Source organism: Marmota flaviventris, chromosome 9 (assembly GCF_047511675.1).
Source record: "Marmota flaviventris isolate mMarFla1 chromosome 9, mMarFla1.hap1, whole genome shotgun sequence".
Classification (NCBI taxonomy): Eukaryota; Metazoa; Chordata; class Mammalia; order Rodentia; family Sciuridae; genus Marmota; species Marmota flaviventris.
Genome location: NC_092506.1, coordinates 41,593,149 through 41,611,594, shown reverse-complemented (window position 1 = coordinate 41,611,594; position 18,446 = coordinate 41,593,149). Strand labels below are relative to the sequence as shown.

The following is an 18,446-nucleotide window of genomic DNA, read 5'->3' as shown; positions in this document are numbered from 1 at the left end:
CTCCTCCCAGATTGCCCTATGAGTGTTTTATATAACTATAAATTCTTAAGAATCCTGATGATAACTTTTATAAAACCAATGTTGTAAGGCAGAAAATACCAATTAATTTTGCTGTTCTGGTTGATCCTGTTCAAAATTCAGTGCATTCGAAGAATAGAGCTTCTGGTTCTTTCCCTATAAAATTATTACATTCTTAAGCATTTCTTAGGTCACATATTATTTAATAAAAGTACTTCCCAAATTATCATTCTTTCTAAAAGATCCATTCCTTCTCTTTATATACAGAGACTTGTATACATACAGGCACATACATAGATATCTAGATCCATACATGTACATGGATATATATGTATATACAAAATTTGAGGCCCACTTTCAGGAGTTTCATAATTCACTTGAGTTCCCATTTTTGTATCTGTGCATAGGAAACCTTAATTTTTTTGTTATGGAAATTTAAAAGTTCCACTTGGCTTGATGGACACTATTATTGACAGCATTATATCTCCCCCCCCCCACGCTATTAACAGAGCCTGAGCAGCGCAGAAACCTGTTTTCTCATCAATGAAGAAAGAATGGTAAGCAATTGGTACTAACAATGGCACACATGGGATACCTTTTTGCATACTGCAAGGTGATGCTATCTTTCCCAATGTAGTCTTTTTGAAGACCCTAACACATGGTATTTGATAGTTCATTACTTTTGTAAAAATACCTTATGTAGGGAAAATAACATCAGTCACACTAATGAGAATGACATATTAAGCATAGCATTTTGCTTGCATTTTAATAACTTCTAGTTTGCAAAAGAGAAAATGAAAAGTCCAGTGAGTTTATGACTTGATCCACATCATCAGTATGGGTGGTTAAAGGATGGATCCTAGACTAGAGCTAAGATTATGGTATTTTTTTTGTCTCTTTCTTAATTTTCTTTCTTTTTTTTTTTTTTTTTTTTTTTGGTACCAGAGATTGAACCCAGGTGCACTTAACCACTGAGCCACATCCCCAGCCTTTTTATTTAACTTGCTAAGTGTTTTAGGACCTGGCTCAGTTGCTGAGCTGGCTTTGAACTCAAGATCCTTCTGCCTCAGCCTTCTCAGCCTCTGGAATTACAGGCATGTGCCAACGTGCTTGGCTAGAGCTAAGTTTCTGATACCTAGTTTGGAATTTTTTTTCTGTTACATAACCCTTCTTATTTATGAAGAGATGCCTAAAAATAATCATGAAGAAATACAACTAATTTAAGATTAAATTTAAATACCAATTAAGAAGTCAGTAGAGAGACTCCAAATTTTTCACTCTGCAAATAAAAAATGCCATTTTGGAAGGTGGGAAAATAAGAGTTTCAACATAGATGATGATTTGTTTTTTACCAGGGTCCTAAGCTTTAGTATTCTGAATGAGGATTGTGGAGATGATCAAATTAAAATAATTGAAATTTTGTTGGTTTACTATTTATTTTTGGTTTTGGAATCATTTACATGATTCCAAAGTTGAAAACCACAGATCAAATAAGAATGATGCCTAAAGCTTATAAAATTTAGGTGTTTTTCCTTAAGGAAAATCAATTGAAAAATTATTTAACTATATGAGAACATATTGCTAGGGTCTTTCCTAAATCCTCTGAAGTGGCAGGTGCAAGTAAAGTGCCCTGAGGCTTAGACTTTATTGACTTGAAGTTAAATCCATCTCAGTTGAAAATGAGAAATAAAGAGTTTTCAGAAAAAAAGAAGTTTCTTCCTTCTTTGGCCTCTCAGTCCTTCTGTTTTAACTATTTTTATTTGGTTCAATTCTTAAAAGGCTGTCCAATAGGCTACAATGAATACCCATGGGGGTTAATTTTAAGCTACTTTGGCCAGTATATCTTTCTACATCGGATTCCACCCCATCTATTCTAATGAGAGTGCCTGTCTCCCTACAGCCTCCTCAGCCTTTAGATCTTTGTCCATTTGAGAGCCTTTTGAGAGCTATTTCAAATTGTTCAGTATCCTTGCTTTAGTTTAAATTTTCATTTCTCTCTATGTGAGTGAGATACTAATTTTTTCAACATTGAAAGGTCATTTTAATTTATTTGGCTCTATAATTCTGTTTGTCTATGTTTTCCACTTTCCTGTCTGGCACTTAGGCTTTTCTCTTATCTCTTGATTTGTTTTTCTTGTCTTTTTACACACAAAACTGCTCATTACTTTATAGAACAGGAATTTTCACCCGCAATGGTCACCGGTTGCCTAGGTCCCCTCAGTCTATTCCAGAAAGAGAATAGTTGAAACAAAACTTTTTGTTAAGAACTGAACCCCTTCACTGGTAATTTTGTTGGATTATTATTCTTTCATGACACTGTAAGGTATGCACAATACTGGCCTTTTTGTGCTATTGATTTTGTTTTCTTTCAGATATCATTGCTTATTACAGATATTTTAAAGACATTTCATTGGTATTTTACATATTGGTATTTTATCCATGATAACAGAAACTAGGATACAATTCAGCATTTCAATAATTGAATGACTTTTTCTTTTCTTCGGTGTTTTAGGAAGTTATAGGAAATTTAAGAAATAAACCCTGGGTAAACTTTCCACATTATATATCATCCTAGAATATTTAATGTTAGTAATTTTGCTTTCTTTGTCTGATGTATAGAGGCATATTTACGGAATATATATTTTTGCTTTATATTTCAATTATTGCCATGTTTCAGTTCATTATACCTCTCTTTTTTTCATTAATTCAATTTCACAAACATCTTTCATCTACATTTTCTTTACAAACAATTTAGGGAAATTTACTTTGAAGTAATTTTTTATTATTCTTTCCCATTTTTTCTTTCTTGTTAACCTTTTTACCCTTCAGCTTTAATATCTCCCCCCCTTCTCTTTCTCTCTCTCACACAAACACACACATACCCACACAACACAGAGCAATCACACTAAAGGTTTGTTTAATAGTGATTTTCTGTTTTTTAAACTTTTTAATCCTGAGTAAGTTTGCTAACTCCCTGTTGATTGCTTCACAGCCTGCAAAGCGATTCAATTTGTTCCTGAAGCGGCGTCTTATGGTAAAACAGTGTTGAATGATGTTGCTTATGCTCTGGATGGCTCAATTTTCTTCCAATGAATACTATTAATATGGGGGGGATTTTATTGCCAATTCCTACTTCCCTGACAATTGACATTTAAGAATGGTGATTCTTAATCATTGATATAATGAGATCTATGTACCCTCTTCCTAAAAATGTATATGAACACACACACACATACACATACACATATTAAGGCACAGAGAGTTTATGTAGTTCAGAGGTATATGAACTCCTGTCAGGAATACAGGTCATGAACCTCAGAATAAACCCATTATTCAAAGAGAAGTCACTCCGGACGTTTGCTTAATTATAGACATTTCTCAGAATCAAATATAAACACTAATGTATGCATATATTATAAAATATGGTCTTTGTGTCATGTTTTGAACAAAACAAAGACAAGATGTGTTTTAATAGTATTCTATTATATGTAACAGAATTATACATTTTGGCCCCAGTTAATTTTAGTCAGTTTTTGTTAACAATATTAAAACATGTGCCTAATGGTGATTGCAAAGACACCAGTGATTTTTTTTCTGTATTTTACAAATATGTTACAATTTATAATCAGTGTTATATATGAGAGAAGTTTGGGTTGTTCTAGAACTGTTCTTTGTGGACTTACATTTAGCTTCTATAAACAAAATGATCATTTGTAAAAATAGTAGTCATTTAACAAACCTACCATATATGTGGCTGTAACAGAATCAGAGCAAGAGGAGTGTTTTTTTTTTCTTCTCTATCTCTAAATTTGTACTTAGACTATACTTAGTTTGCTTAGTTTTTTCATCCCACTTAGCTTCCATAAATTTGGGGGAATTACATAAGATGGGCTTATATTATGATGATTTATAAGAGTGCCAATGCTTTTTTGTTTTGTTTTCAGTTCTTTTCCTTTTGACTGATTTATAATCATAGTGTACCATATAACATATAGCAATGTGAGTTTTCTCAGGTTATTTTACTTTCTTATAGGAAAGAGTAAATGATTATTCAGTTCTTCATATGGTGTGCCAAAAACTCAGACATAACTTTGGAGTCTCTACATTTTAATTCTTTGGTACCATAAAAGAAAATAAAAAACTAATAAAACCACCAGTTATGAAAATACAGACATCTAGTTCTCCATTTGCAAGTTAGCTTAATCAAGTAGAAAATGATCGCATGGACATCCACTGCATAATTTATTTGCATGATTCTAAATTTTACATGCGAACTACTAGAAGTATCAAATATTACATATTGCATGTAGACTGTAAAGAAGACTAAATAAATCAAACATGAAATCTCTTTTTTCTAAGCTCTGTAGTACTTTTTTTGCTGTTTTGAAAGGGAAGGAATAAATGAACTATACAACATATGAAACCTAAACTTGTAAATTTGATTATAATAGTGAGATAATTCCATAAATTTAAACAAAAGATTGATTGTAACTCACCCAAGATCAATGATGGAAGAGAGATTTGCATGAGAACTTATTTACAGTGAGACCAACTAGCAGGCTACCCGCTTTCTAATTTTTAACTGTGCCTTGATTTTATTCTTAACACTTCAAAAGTTGAATTAAAAACTGATAATTATATGAAAATATCTGGAACTATCAATCAGAAATTTATTTTCTTATAGTAAGATACCATTAATTGGTCTGAAATTAATCACATCCTGGAAGAAGTGTGTAATCATCGTTATTTAATGAACTAATTGGTATGTTTAATAAGTATAATAAGACTCTGTGCATTTTGGGATTAATATATACATATGTTCATTTTATAATTTGGTATAGTTGCAGCATTGTTGTGTGTGCATGTAGTTAATATTCTTACCTTCCTCCTGAGTTGTTTTTATTTAACCCCCCTTATGAAATTTCACTTTATAAAGTAAGCATTGTCTTCTGATGAAAACTCATGGTTCTTTGCCTGACTTATTATTTTAAGATCAAATATAAGATGGTAATCAACTTTTAAATAATATCCTCTTACGTTTGCTATTTGAAAATAAACAATATTCTTAAATATCTCATTGATGTCTCCTGCAGTTTCAAAAAAGGGCACAAAGCAAAGATTCTGTCTTCTTCCGTGATGGAGTCAGGCAAATTGATTTTGTGCTTTCCTATGTTGATGACATAAAGAAAGATGCAGAGATAAAGGCGGTAAGTGCTTATCTAGAGAAACAAGAATAAAAGAGATGCCCATTCTGTATTGTGATGTAGATGACCACATTGAATTATGTTGTAAATGTGAAAGTGCTCTGAAGTTTTCTTGAAGGCTGAAACTTAGTGAGCAGACTGCAAAATAAGCAGCCTACAAATGGATATTTAAGTCAATTTTATTTGGGGGTGGGTAGTTTGGAGACCAACTTCTTTTTCTTCTTTCAAATGATTGATATATGTTTTACCTAGCTCACTTTAGACATTTAATGTCTTAAAATATGAGATTGTTTGTGAATATTATTTCCTTTTTGTATGAAGTTCTCATTTTGAAAATGTTTGACTAATCCATCTGATTTGAAATAACCTTCATGTTGTGATCTATTCCCTACCCTATTATTTTCATTGTAACACTTATCATGTTCTCAATTTATTTACTCATTTTTTTAACTTGTTTATTGCATCTACTACCCATAAATTATGTTTATAAGGCCAAGTACTCTGTCTTATTCATTGCTGTATACCCAGATATCTGGAATGATAATTGGAGTGCAATTAATATTAAATACTCAAATGAAGTACTAAGTTAAAGTGCAATGATAAACATATATATGGATGTACATATATACACTCACATTTATTTACATATTTACAAAGTAAATGTCATGCAACTAAAGCTGTTATACATATCCGCAAGAATATATGACTGTCTAGTCCTGTCTCTTTCTTTTACTCTTTCCTTATCTGGTGCGGCAGGTCTCTGAAATTCATATACTGTTATCTTTTTATCTCTTCTCTTAATGTTCCCTTCATTCCTGGCTGTTCATTGGGGTAGTCATCTCAAGTGGAAGCATTTTTCCTTACTTTCCCTGGAGATGGGGTAAATGTTGCTCACCCATTTGTCTTGTTGATTACACTGTATTCTCCCTCCCTTGTTCCTCAAATTCCTGAGTTTTGAATTTCATCAAATTGACTAGTGCTCTGCACTTGTCATTTGTCATTTCTTGGACTCGGGTTCTTCCCTTTTTATTTTTCTACATTTTTAGCTCCTGCTCACTTTCAATATTTCCTGCTCACTTTCAGTATTCAGTACTCTTTCTTAAATCACTTTTGATGTCAGGGCATGCATAGAGGATTATTTTGTCCCTTTGGACCTTCTGTTTTTTGAACTCCCTTCTTCAATCATCTTAGGCATTATTCTAACTCTTATTCACTTCCCTGAAACTTGTAACTTCCCTGATAACTGTAACTCTTTATAATTTCATTTCACAGGTCAAATGTTTTAACCAGCTCCTCAAATTTTCTACCCTATACCCTTCTCTTTCAATCCCAGGACTAGATGAAATATAATTATCTTACCACCTTTTTTTATTGCTATTTATCCCCCTCTTTCTGGTGTTTTTCTAGCTTAATTCTGATGGTCAACAGTTGTAACCACTCTTATATATGACATTAAGTTCCTTGCCCCTCTTTCAAGTATACTTACTTGAGAAAACAACCTTAATTAAACGCAACTTTTTTACTTTCTAAATGCCTACTCCCATGCAAAAAGAAAACCATACTTCTTAGACTTCACCTTATAAGGTGCCCATGGACCATAAGTAAGTCCTTAGTGCTATATGGCAATAATATCTGACTTCCTTATTCTATTGTCCTCCACTCTCCTGCTTGAGAACTTATTATTTTTTCTTACACCTCTACTACCTCCTTCCACATTTCAAACTAAGGAGACCACACTTTTATACTTTACTGAGAAAACTGCTGCAAGAAGAGAAATTCTATAAGTTTCTATCATCACATCTGTCTAGCCACTAGCATTTTCACCTGTATAGTCTGCCTGCCTTCCTGTTACTGTAGAATAACTACTCATCCTTCTATCTAAGGCCAGCATCTCCACATGTGCCCTGTAGCTTATTTCTTCTTACTGACTCTTCAGAAGTCACCATGACCACCCTTAGTTTTTTTTTTTAATTTCTTTAGTTGTCGATGGACACAATACCTTTATTTTATTTATTTATTTTTATGTGCTGTGAGGATCGAACCCAGTGCTTCACGTGTGCTAAGCACATGCTCTAACACTGAACCCCCACGGTACCCCCCCCCCAGGTTTTTTGATCATTAGAAAGACTCACAGGACGTAGCATACAGTCATGTTCATGGCTGTTTCATTACAGTGAAATGATGTAGAGCAAAAACAGCAAGGAGAAAAGGCTCATAGAATAAAGTCCAGGAGAAATCAGGAACAAGCTTACAAGAGTCCCTGGGGCATACTTAACCTTCTCCAGAAACAATATATGACCACAAATATAAAGCATTGTGTACTAGGCAAAATCATTAGAGACTCAATGCACTTAGGCTTTAATAGTGGGCTGGTAACCTCCTCACATTCTGCCTAGGGCATGTCCAAATCCCTTACTCCCAGTAAAATTAGGTGTTTAGCATAAACTACTCTGCGTGTACAAATAGTTTCAGCATATTGAGCCACTCTTATCAGTTCTGGTATTGAGGAGAAACCTCCAGAAAACCAAGTCCCCACACTCCAAGGATGACCTTTCCAACGCTGCAGGCAGGATAGCACTTTCATGTCTATTATATGAACTCTTTTCTTTACATCTACTTAAGAATATTGTTCCTGCAATTCTTTCCTTTCTCTACAAAGTCATATTTTGTATTGTTTTTTACTGAATTATTTCCTTAAAAAATAAGCAGTTAATTTTTCTACTTTGAGAAAATAAGCAAAATCAGGACAAAAACTTTCTTGATGCAAGTTTCCTTACCAACTACTCTCCAGTTCTCAAACTCTTTTTTACCCAACTCCTTAAACCTCTTCCTTTCAGGCCTTCATCCCAATCACTCTGTGCATCTCCACATATAGAGTTCAAGTCTCAGCCCCCATCATACTGGACATATTACAGTTTGGCATAGTTGATAATACCCTTTCTTATGTATTTTCTTCACTTAGCTTCCAAGAATACATTTTCTTAATTTTTCTTCTTTCACTAGTTGTTCCTTCTCAATCTCTGCTGGAACCCTTACTCTTGTGGTGCCACAAGAGACATAGTTCTTAATCCTTATCTTTTTAAACTTCATTGATTTCTCTGATGATATGATTCTGTTTGCTAGTTGTAAAACTGTTGTGCCAAATACAGAGTTTCCTTTTCCTGTTCAGAGTTTTCTCCCAATAATGCACAACTCAATGACTATTCTGCATTTTTATAAATGCCATAGACATCTGAAACTCAACAGTTCAATTCCTATACTTCCCCTAAAGACAGACCCATCCACAAGTCCTCCCCATCTATAATTATTCATCATATCCTTCAATTTTTGGAAAGGATATAACTTAAAATATACTGTAAATGCACCAGTTCAATTACTTTTCCTGTGTTTCTATAGAAAGAAAATTCTGTGAAAATTGGATATCAACCATCATTCATTTTTTAAAAAAATATGAAGAAACACCTAAAATGTTCATTCTACTTCCCCACATAATTTTACCCTAATATGCATGTTTTATTATTTTTTTAAATAAATTTATTTATTTTAATTAGCCATATATGACAGCAGAATGCATTTTGATTCGTTGTAAAACTTGCATCACAACTTTTCATTTCTCTGATTGTACGTGATGTAGCATTGCACCATATTACATTGCACAGTCTTACATGTACCTAGGGTTTTAATGTCCAAATCTCATTCCACCATCATTCCTGCTCCCATAGCCCCTTTCCATCCCTCCTCCACCTTTGCCCAGTCAAAGTTCCTCCATTTTTCCCATGCCCCCCTCCCATATGGATCAGCATCCACTTATCAGAGAAAACATTCAACCCCTGTTTTTTTGGTATTGGCTTACTTCACTTAGCATGATATTCTCCAACTCCATTCATTTACATGCAAATGCCATAATTTTATTCTCTTTTAATGCTGAGTAATATTCCATTGTATATATATACTACAGTTTTTTTTTTTTTTATCCAGTCGTCTATTGAAAGACATCTAGATTGCTTCCACAGTTTAGCTATTGTGAACTGAGTTGCTATAAACATTGATGTGGCTGCATTACTATAGTATGCTGATTTTTAGTCCTTTGGGTATAGAACAAGGAGTAGGATAGCTGGGTCAAATAGTGGTTCCATTCCAAGTTTTTTAAGGAATTTTCATACTGCTTTCCAAGATTGGTTGCACCAGTTTGCAGTCCCACCAGCCATGTGTGAGTGTGCCTTTTCCCCCACATTCTCACCAACACTTATTGTTGTTTGTATTCTTGATAACCACCATCCCGACTGACGTGGGATGAAATCTTAGAGTAGTTTTGATTTACATTTCTCTAATTACTAAAGATGTTTAACATTTTTTCATATATTTGTTGATCAAATGTATTCTTCTGAGCAGTTTCCAGCTCCTTAGCCCATTTATTGATTGGGTGGTTTGTTTTTTTGGTGTTAAGTTTTTTGAGTTCTTTATGTATGCTGGAAATTAGTGTTCTATCTCATGTGCATGTGGCAAAAATTTGCTCCCAAAATGTAGGCTCTCTCTTTACCTCTCTTCTGTACCATTGATCTACATGTCTACTTTGGTGCCAATACCAGGTCATTTTTGTTACTATAGCTTTGAAGTATAGTTTAAGGGATGGTATTGTAATGCCTCCTGCTTCATTCTTGCTAAGGATTGCTTTGCTTATTGTGGATCTCTTATTTTTTCAAATGAATTTCATGGTTGCCTTTTCTATTTCTATAAGAAATGATATTGGGATTTTTTTGGAATTACATTGAATCTATATAGTGCTTTGGGTAGTATGGCCATTTTGACAATATTAATTTTGCCTATTCAAGAGCATGAGAGATCTTTCCATCTTCTAAGGTTTTCTTCAATTTATTTCTTAGTGTTATGTAGTTTTCATTGTAGAGGTCTTTTACCTCTTTTGTTGATTCCAGAGTATTTTTTTTGAGGCTATTGTGAATGAGGTGGTTTTCCTAATTTCTCTTTCAGAGGATTCATCACTGATATATAGAAATGCATTGATTTATAGATATTAATTTTATATTCTGCTACTTTGCTGAATTCATTTACTAATTCTAGGAGTTCTGGTGGAGGGTTTTGGATCCCCAAAATACAGCATCATGTTGTCAGCAAATAATGATAGTTTTGAGTTCTTCTTTTCCTATTCATTCCTTTTAATTTCTTTTGTCTGTCTAATTGCTCTGGCTAGAGTTTCAAGGACTATGTTGAATAGAAGTGGTAAAAGAAGGCATCCCTGTATTGTTCCTGTTTTTAGAGGGAATGCTTCTTATTTTCTCCATTTAGAATGATATTGGCCTTGGGTTTAGCATAGATAGCTTTTACAATGTTGAGGTATGTTCCTACTACCCCTAGTTTTTCTAGGATTTTGAACATGAAAGGGTGCTATATTTTGTCAAATGCTTTCTCTGAATCAATATAATCATTTGATTTTTATCTTTAAGTCTGTTGATGTGATGAATTATATTTATTGATTTCCATATTTTTTTATTAGTTGCTCATGACAATACAATGATCTTAACATATCATACATTTGAATCAAATGGGGTATAATTTCTCATTTTTCCAAGTGTACAGGTTACAGAATCACATTGGTTACACGGCCACGTATATACATACAGCAGTACTAGTGTCTATTTTATTCTGCTCCTCTTCCTATCCTCCCTTCCCCTCCCCTCCCCTCCCCTCCCATCAAATCTCTCTACCCAATCTAATGTGACACATTTTTCTCTCTCTTTTTTTTCTTTCCCCCTCACATCATCATATATGTATTTTGTATAACAATGAGGTTCTCCTTCCATCTTCCGTGCAATTCACCTTCTCCCTCCCATTGCCTCCCACCTCTCTTCCCTATTTAGTAGTAACCTCTTCTCATGCTCTTCCTCCCTACCCTATTTTGAGTCACCCCCCTTATATCAGAGAAGACATTCGGCATTTGTTTTTTAGGGATTGGCTAACTTCACTTAGCATTATCTGCTCTAATGCCATCCATTTCCCTGCAAATGCCATGATCTTGTTATTTTTTAGTGCTGTATAATATTCCATTGTGTACAAATGCCACATTTTTTTTTATCCATTCATCTATTGAAGGGCAACTAGGTTGGTTCCACAGTCTAGCTGTTGTGAATTGTGCTGCTATAAACGTTGATGTAGCTGTGTACCTGTAGTATGCTCTTTTTAGGTCTTTTGGATATAGTCCAAGAAGGGGGATAGCTGGGTCAAATGGTGGTTCCATTCCCAGCTTTCCAAATAATCTCCATACTGCTTTCCAAATTGGCTGCACCAATTTGCATTCCCACAAGCAATGTACGAGTGTACCTTTTTCCTTGCATCCTTGCCAGCACTTGTTATTGTTTGACTTCGTAATGGCTGCCATTCTTACTGGAGTGAGATGGTATCTTAGAGTAGTTTTAATTTGCATTTCTCTGATTGCTAGAGATGGTGAGCATTTTTTCGTGTATTTGTTGATTGATTGTATATTCTCCTCTGAGAAGTGTCTGTTCAGGTCCTTGGCCCATTATTGATTGGGTTATTTATTTTTTTGTTGTTTAACTTTTTGAGTTCTTTGTATACTCTAGAGATTAGAGCTCTATCTGAAGTGTGAGGTGTAAAAACTTGTTCCTAGGATGTAGGCTCCATGTTTACCTCACATATTGTTTCTCTTGATGAGAAAAAACTTTTTAGTTTGAATACATCCCACTTGTTGATTCTTGATTTTAACTCTTGTGCTATAGGTGTCTTATTAAGGAATTTGGGGCCCCAAACCCACGTGATGGAGATTAGGGCCAACTTTCTCTTCTTTCTATTAGACGCAGAGTCTCTGGTTTGATTCCTGTATTCAGTACCATTGGTCTACCAGCCTGTTTTGGTGCCAGTATCATGCTGTTTTTGTTACTATTGCTCTGTAGTATAGTTTAAAATCTGGTATCATTATACCACCTGTTTCACTCTTCCTGCTTAGAATTGCTTTAGCTATTCTGGGTCTTTTATTTTTCCAGATGAATTTCATGATTGCTTTTTCTATTTCTGCAAGGAATGCCATTGGGATTTTGATCGGAATTGCATTGAACCTGTAAAGTGCTTTTGGTAATATAGCCATTTTAATGATATTAATTCTGCCTTTCCATGAGCAAGGTCTATCTTTCCGTCTTCTAAGGTCTTCTTCTATTTTTCTCTTTAGGGTTCTGTAGTTTTCATTGTATAGATCTTTCACCTATTTTGTTAGGTGATTCCCAAGTATTTTTTTTTTTTTGAGGATATTGTGAATGGGGTAGTTGTCCTCATTTCCATTTCAGAAGATTTGTCACTGATATACAGGAATGCCTTTGATTTGTGCATGTTAATTTTATATCCTGCCACTTTGCTGAATTCATTTACTAGTTCTAGAAGTTTCTTGGTAGAACCTTTTGGGTCTGCTAGGTATAGGATCATGTCAACCGCAAATAGTGCTAATTTAAGTTCTTCTTTTCCTATATTTATGCCTTTAATTTCTTTCGTCTGTCTAATGGCTCTGGCCAGTGTTTTGAGAACTATGTTGAATAGAAGTGGTGAGAGAGGGCATCCCTGTCTTGTTCCAGAGTTTAGACGGAATGCCTTCAATTTTTCTTCTTTTAGAATGATGCTGGCCTGAGGCTTAGCATAAATAGCTTTTACAATGTTGAGGTAAGTTCCTGTTATCCCTAGTTTTTCTAGTGTTTTGAACATGGAGGAATGCTGTACTTTGTCAAATGCTTTTTCTGCATCTATTGAGATGATCATATGGTTCTTATCTTTAAGTCTATTGATGTGGTGAATTACATTTATTGATTTCCGTATATTGAACCAGCCTTCCATCCCAGGGATGAATCCTACTTGATCATGATGCACGATCTTTTTGATATGTTTTTGTATCCGATTTCCCAGAATTTTATTGAGGATTTTTGCATCTATGTTCATTAGAGATATTGGTCTGTAGTTTTCTTTCTTTGAAGTGTCTTTGTCTGGTTTTGGAATCAGGGTGATGTGGGCCTCATAGAATGAGAAATAGCTTGCAGAGTATTGGTATTAGTTCTTCTTTAAAGGTTTTGTAAAACTCTGCTGTATATCCATCCGGTCCTGGGCTTTTCTTGGTTGGTAGTCTTTTGATGGCTTTTTCTATTTCCTCACTTGATATTGGTCTGTTTAAGTTGTGTATATCCTCCTGACTCAATCTGAGAAGATCATATGACTTTAAGAAATTTATCAATGCCTTCATTATCTTCAATTTTATTGGAGTATAAGGTTTCAAAATAATTTCTAATTATCTTCTATATTTCTGTAGTGTCTGTTGTGATATTGCCTTTTTCATCCCATATGCTAGTAATTTGAGTTCTCTCTCTTCTTCTCTTCGTTAGCATGGCTAAGGGTCTGTCGATCTTATTTATGTTTTCAAAGAACCAACTCTTAGTTTTGTCATTTTTTTAAATTTTTTCTTTTATTTCAATTTCATTGATTTCAGCTCTGATTTTGATTATTTCTTGCCTTCTACTGCATTTGCTGTTGTTTTGCTCTTCTTTTTCTAGGGCTTTGAGGTGAAGTGTGAGATAATTTATTTCTTGTTTTTTTTTCTTTTTTTGAGGAATGAACTCCAAGCAATGAATTTTCCTCTTTGTACTGCTTTCATAGTGTCCCATAGATTTCGATATGTTGTGTCTATGTTTTCATTTACCTGTAAAAATTTTTAAATTTCCTCCTTCATGTCTTCTGCAACCCATTGTTCATTCAGTAGCATATTGTTCATTCTCCAAGTGGTGTAGGAGGTTTTCTTCCTTCTTTTATCTTTGATTTCCAGTTTCATTCCATTATGATCAGATAAAATGAATGGTATTATGTCTACTCCTTTATATTTGCTAAGAATTGCCCTATGGCATAATATATGGTCTATTTTTGAGAAGGATCCATGTGCTGCTGAGAAAAAAGTATATCCACTTGATGATGGTTTATATATTCTATGTATGTCAGATAAGTCTAGGTTATTAATTGTGTTATTGAGTTCTATAGTTTCTTTATTCAACTTTTGTTTGGAAGATCTGTCCAGTCGTGAGAGAAGTGTGTTAAAGTCACCCATAATTATTGTGTTGTGGTCTATTTGTCTCTTGAACTTGAGGAAAGTTTGTTTTATGAACATGGCAACACCATTGTTTGGGGCATATATATTGATGATTGTTATGTCTTGTTGGTGAATGGTTCCCATTAACAGTATATAGTGTCCTTCTTTATCCCTTTTGATTAACTTTGGCTTGAAGTCAATTTTATTTGATATGATTATGGCCACCCCTGCTTGCTTCTGAGGTCCATGTGAGTGGTATGCTTTTTCCAACCTTTCACCTTCAGCCTGTGTATGTCTTTTCCTATCAGATGAGTCTCCTGTAGGCAGAATATTGTTGGGTCTGTTTTTTTTTTAATCCAGGTTACCAGCCTATGTCGCTTAATTGGTGAGTTTAAGCCATTAACATTTAGGATTACTATTGATATATGGTTGTACTTCCAGTCATCGTTGTTTATTTTTGTTATTTAACTTGATTTGTTTTTCCTCTTTGATTAGTTTTTTCCTTTACTGAGCTACTTCCCACTGTTGATTTTCGTTGTTGTTTTTTATTTCCTCTTCGTGTAGTGTTTTTCCCAAAATGCTTTGCAGTGCTGGTTTTCTGGCTACGAATTCTTTTAACTTTTGTTTATTGTGGAGGTTTTTATTTCATTGTCAAACCTGAAGCTTAATTTTGCTGGATACAATATTCTTGGTTGGCACCCATTATCTTTCAGCGTTTGAAATACATTGTTCCAGTATCTTCTTGCTTTCAGCGTCTTTGATGAAAAATAAGCCATTAACCTAATTGGTTTACCCCTGAATGTAATCTACCTCCTTTCTCTTGTACCTTTTAATATTCTCTCCTTGTTCTGAATGTCGGATATCTTCATTATAATGTGTCTTGGTGTGGGTCTCCTGTGGGTTTGGACATTTGGCGTCCTGTAGGCCTCTAGGATTTGGATTTCTGTATCATTCTTCATGTCTGGAAAGTTTTCTAAAATTATTTCATTTAACAGATTGCTCATTCCTTTGTTTTGGACCTCTATACCTTCCTCAATCCCAGTGACTCTTAAGTTTGGTTTTTTTATGATATCCCGTATCTCTTGGATGTTTTGCTCGTGGCTTCTTACCAGCCTTTCTGATTTAACTAGACTCTTTTCGAGATGATATATTTTGTCTTCATTGTCTGATGTTCTGACTTCTACTTGGTCTACTCTACTGATGATACTCTCATTTGAGTTTTTGATTTGGTTTATAATTTCATTCATTTCCAGGATTTCTGTTTGATTTTTTTGTATAACCTCTATCTCCCTGTAGAGTTGTTCTTTTGCTTCTTGGATTTGTTTATGTAATTCATTGTTGAAGTGATCTTTCATTGTTTGCATTTGTTGTCTTAAGTTCTTCTTTAAGACTCCAAACCAACTGAAGCAAGTATGTCTTGAAATCTTTATCTGACCGTCTCTCAGCTGTGTCTACATCTCCTGTAATGTTGAGCTGTCCTGCATTGTTTGTGTTCCTTTTCTTCCTTGTTTTTTTTCATAATGCTCACGTTTCTTTCCAGCTCTGTGTGACTGCTGTGTTATTATTTTCTCCTATAAATTTGTTTTGCTTTTGTATAGCTCCGAGATCTCTCCTTTATGATAGGAGACAATGTCTAGAGATGTTGGGTTTAATTGTAATTTAAAGTAAATTCATTAGTTTCATAAAAGGCATACAGATTCTGATGGCATCTAGAGAACTTAGGATTAGTCTTAGGACTTTATGTTTAGCTAGAAAGATGTGATGATATGGGGGTTAGTATATCTTAGCTATTTTGGATGATAGCTCTAATGAAGGGGGATATTAACAGGAGAATAAACAGGAGTATTTGGGGGTATCTAAGTACTTAGGAGCACTATAGAGAGCCTCGAAACATTCAGCTATTTTCATTTAGTAAATTACACGTAGTAGAAGTAGTAATGCTTGGGAGGAAAGGATTAGGAAAGGAAAGGGAAAAAAGAAAGAAAAATAATAAAAAAAATAAATATATATATGTGTGTGTGTGTGTGTATAAAAGAAAGAAACAACAACAAAAAAGCACTCTTAGAGTTCTATTTTCTTCTCTTCCAGTAGGTGGAGCTGTGCTTTCCGGGCTAAGCCTCTGCCCTCAGGATGTAGGAAACAGTCTGTGTGAGGTGGCTCTCCCTCCCCAGCTTGGTCACTTATGGTTGCTCCTGGTCTCTTGCCCCCTCACTTCTCCTGCCCGCCAGGCCCCACTTACTGGGGCTCTTCTCCACAGTTCTAGTTTCACACTGCGCATGCAGGACCCTGGATGCCCTGCTCTGTTGAACGACTGGGTGCTCTCTTTGTTTGTTATTCACTCAGTCATCATGGCTGTGGAGCACGGGCATTGAAAACTGGCAGCCTATCCAGTCTGATTCCCTCTGATAGCCACGCCCCCAGAGGGAGGGGGAGTTGGAGGTCAGGTGCCTTTTCAGTTTCCCTTGGCTCTGATATTCACACCCACGGAGAGCTCAGCGCACGAGGCGGCTCAGGTTTTCTTGTGACTGAGCTACATCCGTGCCCCTCAGATGCTCAAACTCCCTGAATATTCCTGACAAGACAGCATCCAGCCGTTCTGAACTTACACCCTGCTGGCGCAGCGGCGCAGGTCACGGCGCTGCTCACTCCCTTCCCACTGCCATCTAAGAATTATTCTGATTTCCATATGTTGAAACAACCTTGCATCCTTGGAATGAACCCAACTTGATCAGGGTGCACTATTTTTTTAATATGGTTTTGTATGTGATTTACCAGAATTTTATTGAGAATTTTTGCATCAATGTTTATCAGGGATATTGGTCTAAAATTTTCTTTCCTTGATGTTTCTTTGCTTGGTTTTGTATCAGGATGATACTAGCTTCCTAGAATGAGTTTGAAAGGGTTACCTCCTTTTCTATATAATGGAATAAGTTGAGGAGTATTGGTCTTAATTCTTCTTTGTAGGTTTTGTAGAACTCAGCTGTGAATCTGTCTGGTCCTGAGCTTTTCTTGGTTGGTAGGCTTTAGATGGAGTCTTCTATTTCCTTACTTGAAATTCATCTCTTTAAATTGTGTATGTCCTCCTAACTTAGTTTGGGTTGATCCTATGCCTCTAGAATTTTTCTGGTGTTTTTGAGGTTTTCTATTTTACTGGAGTATAAATTTTCAAAATAGTTTCTAATTGTCTTCTCTATTTCAATAGTGTCTGTCATGATATTTTCTTTTTCATCACAAATTTAGTTAATTTGAGTTTTCTCTATTCTTTTTGTTAGTGTAGCTAAGGGTTTGTCAATTTTATTTATTTTTTTAAAGAACCAGCTTTTTGTTTTGTTAATTTTTTGAATTGTTTCCTTTGTTTCAGTTTCATTTATTTCTGACCTGATTTTAATTATATTTTGTCAGATGCTTTTCTGCATCTATTGAGATGATCATATGATTCTTATCTTTAAGTCTACTGATGTGATAAATTACATTTATTCATTTCTGTGTGTTGAACCAACCTTGCATCCCTGGGATGAATCCCACTTGATCGTGGTGCATGAGGGGTTGGAGGGGAAGGGAGAGGGCATGAGGTTATTAGTGATGGTGGAATGTGATGATCAATATTATCCAAAGTACAGGTATGAAGACACGAATTGGTGTGAACATACTGTGTATACAACCAGAAATATGAAAAATTGTGCTCTATATGTGTAATAAGAATTGTAATGCATTCTGCTGCTATATATAAATAAAAAAGGACATTTCATACTGATCAAGGGATTCATGCATAAGCAAGCCATAACAATCATAAATATCTATGCCCCAAACAATGGGGCATCTATGTACATCGAACAAACCCTTCTCAACTACAAGAACCAAATAGATCATATACCAATAATACTGAGTGACTAATACACCTCTATCACCACTGGATAGGTCTTTCAAACAAAAACTAAACAAAGAAACTATAGAACTTAGTAATACCATCAATAATTTGTCCTTAACAGACATGTATAGAATATTCCAGCCATCAACAAGCAAATACACTTTCTTTTCAGCAGCATATAAATCCTTCTCCAAAACATACTGTGTTATGCCACAAAACAAGTCTTAGCAAATACCAAAAACAACAACAAAAAAAACAGATATTACCCTAC

General features: G+C 34.8%; 1 protein-coding gene across 1 annotated transcript in view; it reads left to right on the top strand.

The window, feature by feature from the left end:
• The window catches only part of Ano5 (anoctamin 5), a 112,731-nt gene that overhangs the window by 24,094 nt on the left and 70,191 nt on the right, over positions 1-18,446 (top strand). Inside the window, exons 3-4 of the mRNA XM_071616333.1 lie at positions 528-575; positions 5,112-5,225. Coding sequence (XP_071472434.1) covers positions 528-575; positions 5,112-5,225 — 162 coding nt within the window. The remainder of the gene's footprint in view (positions 1-527; positions 576-5,111; positions 5,226-18,446) is intronic.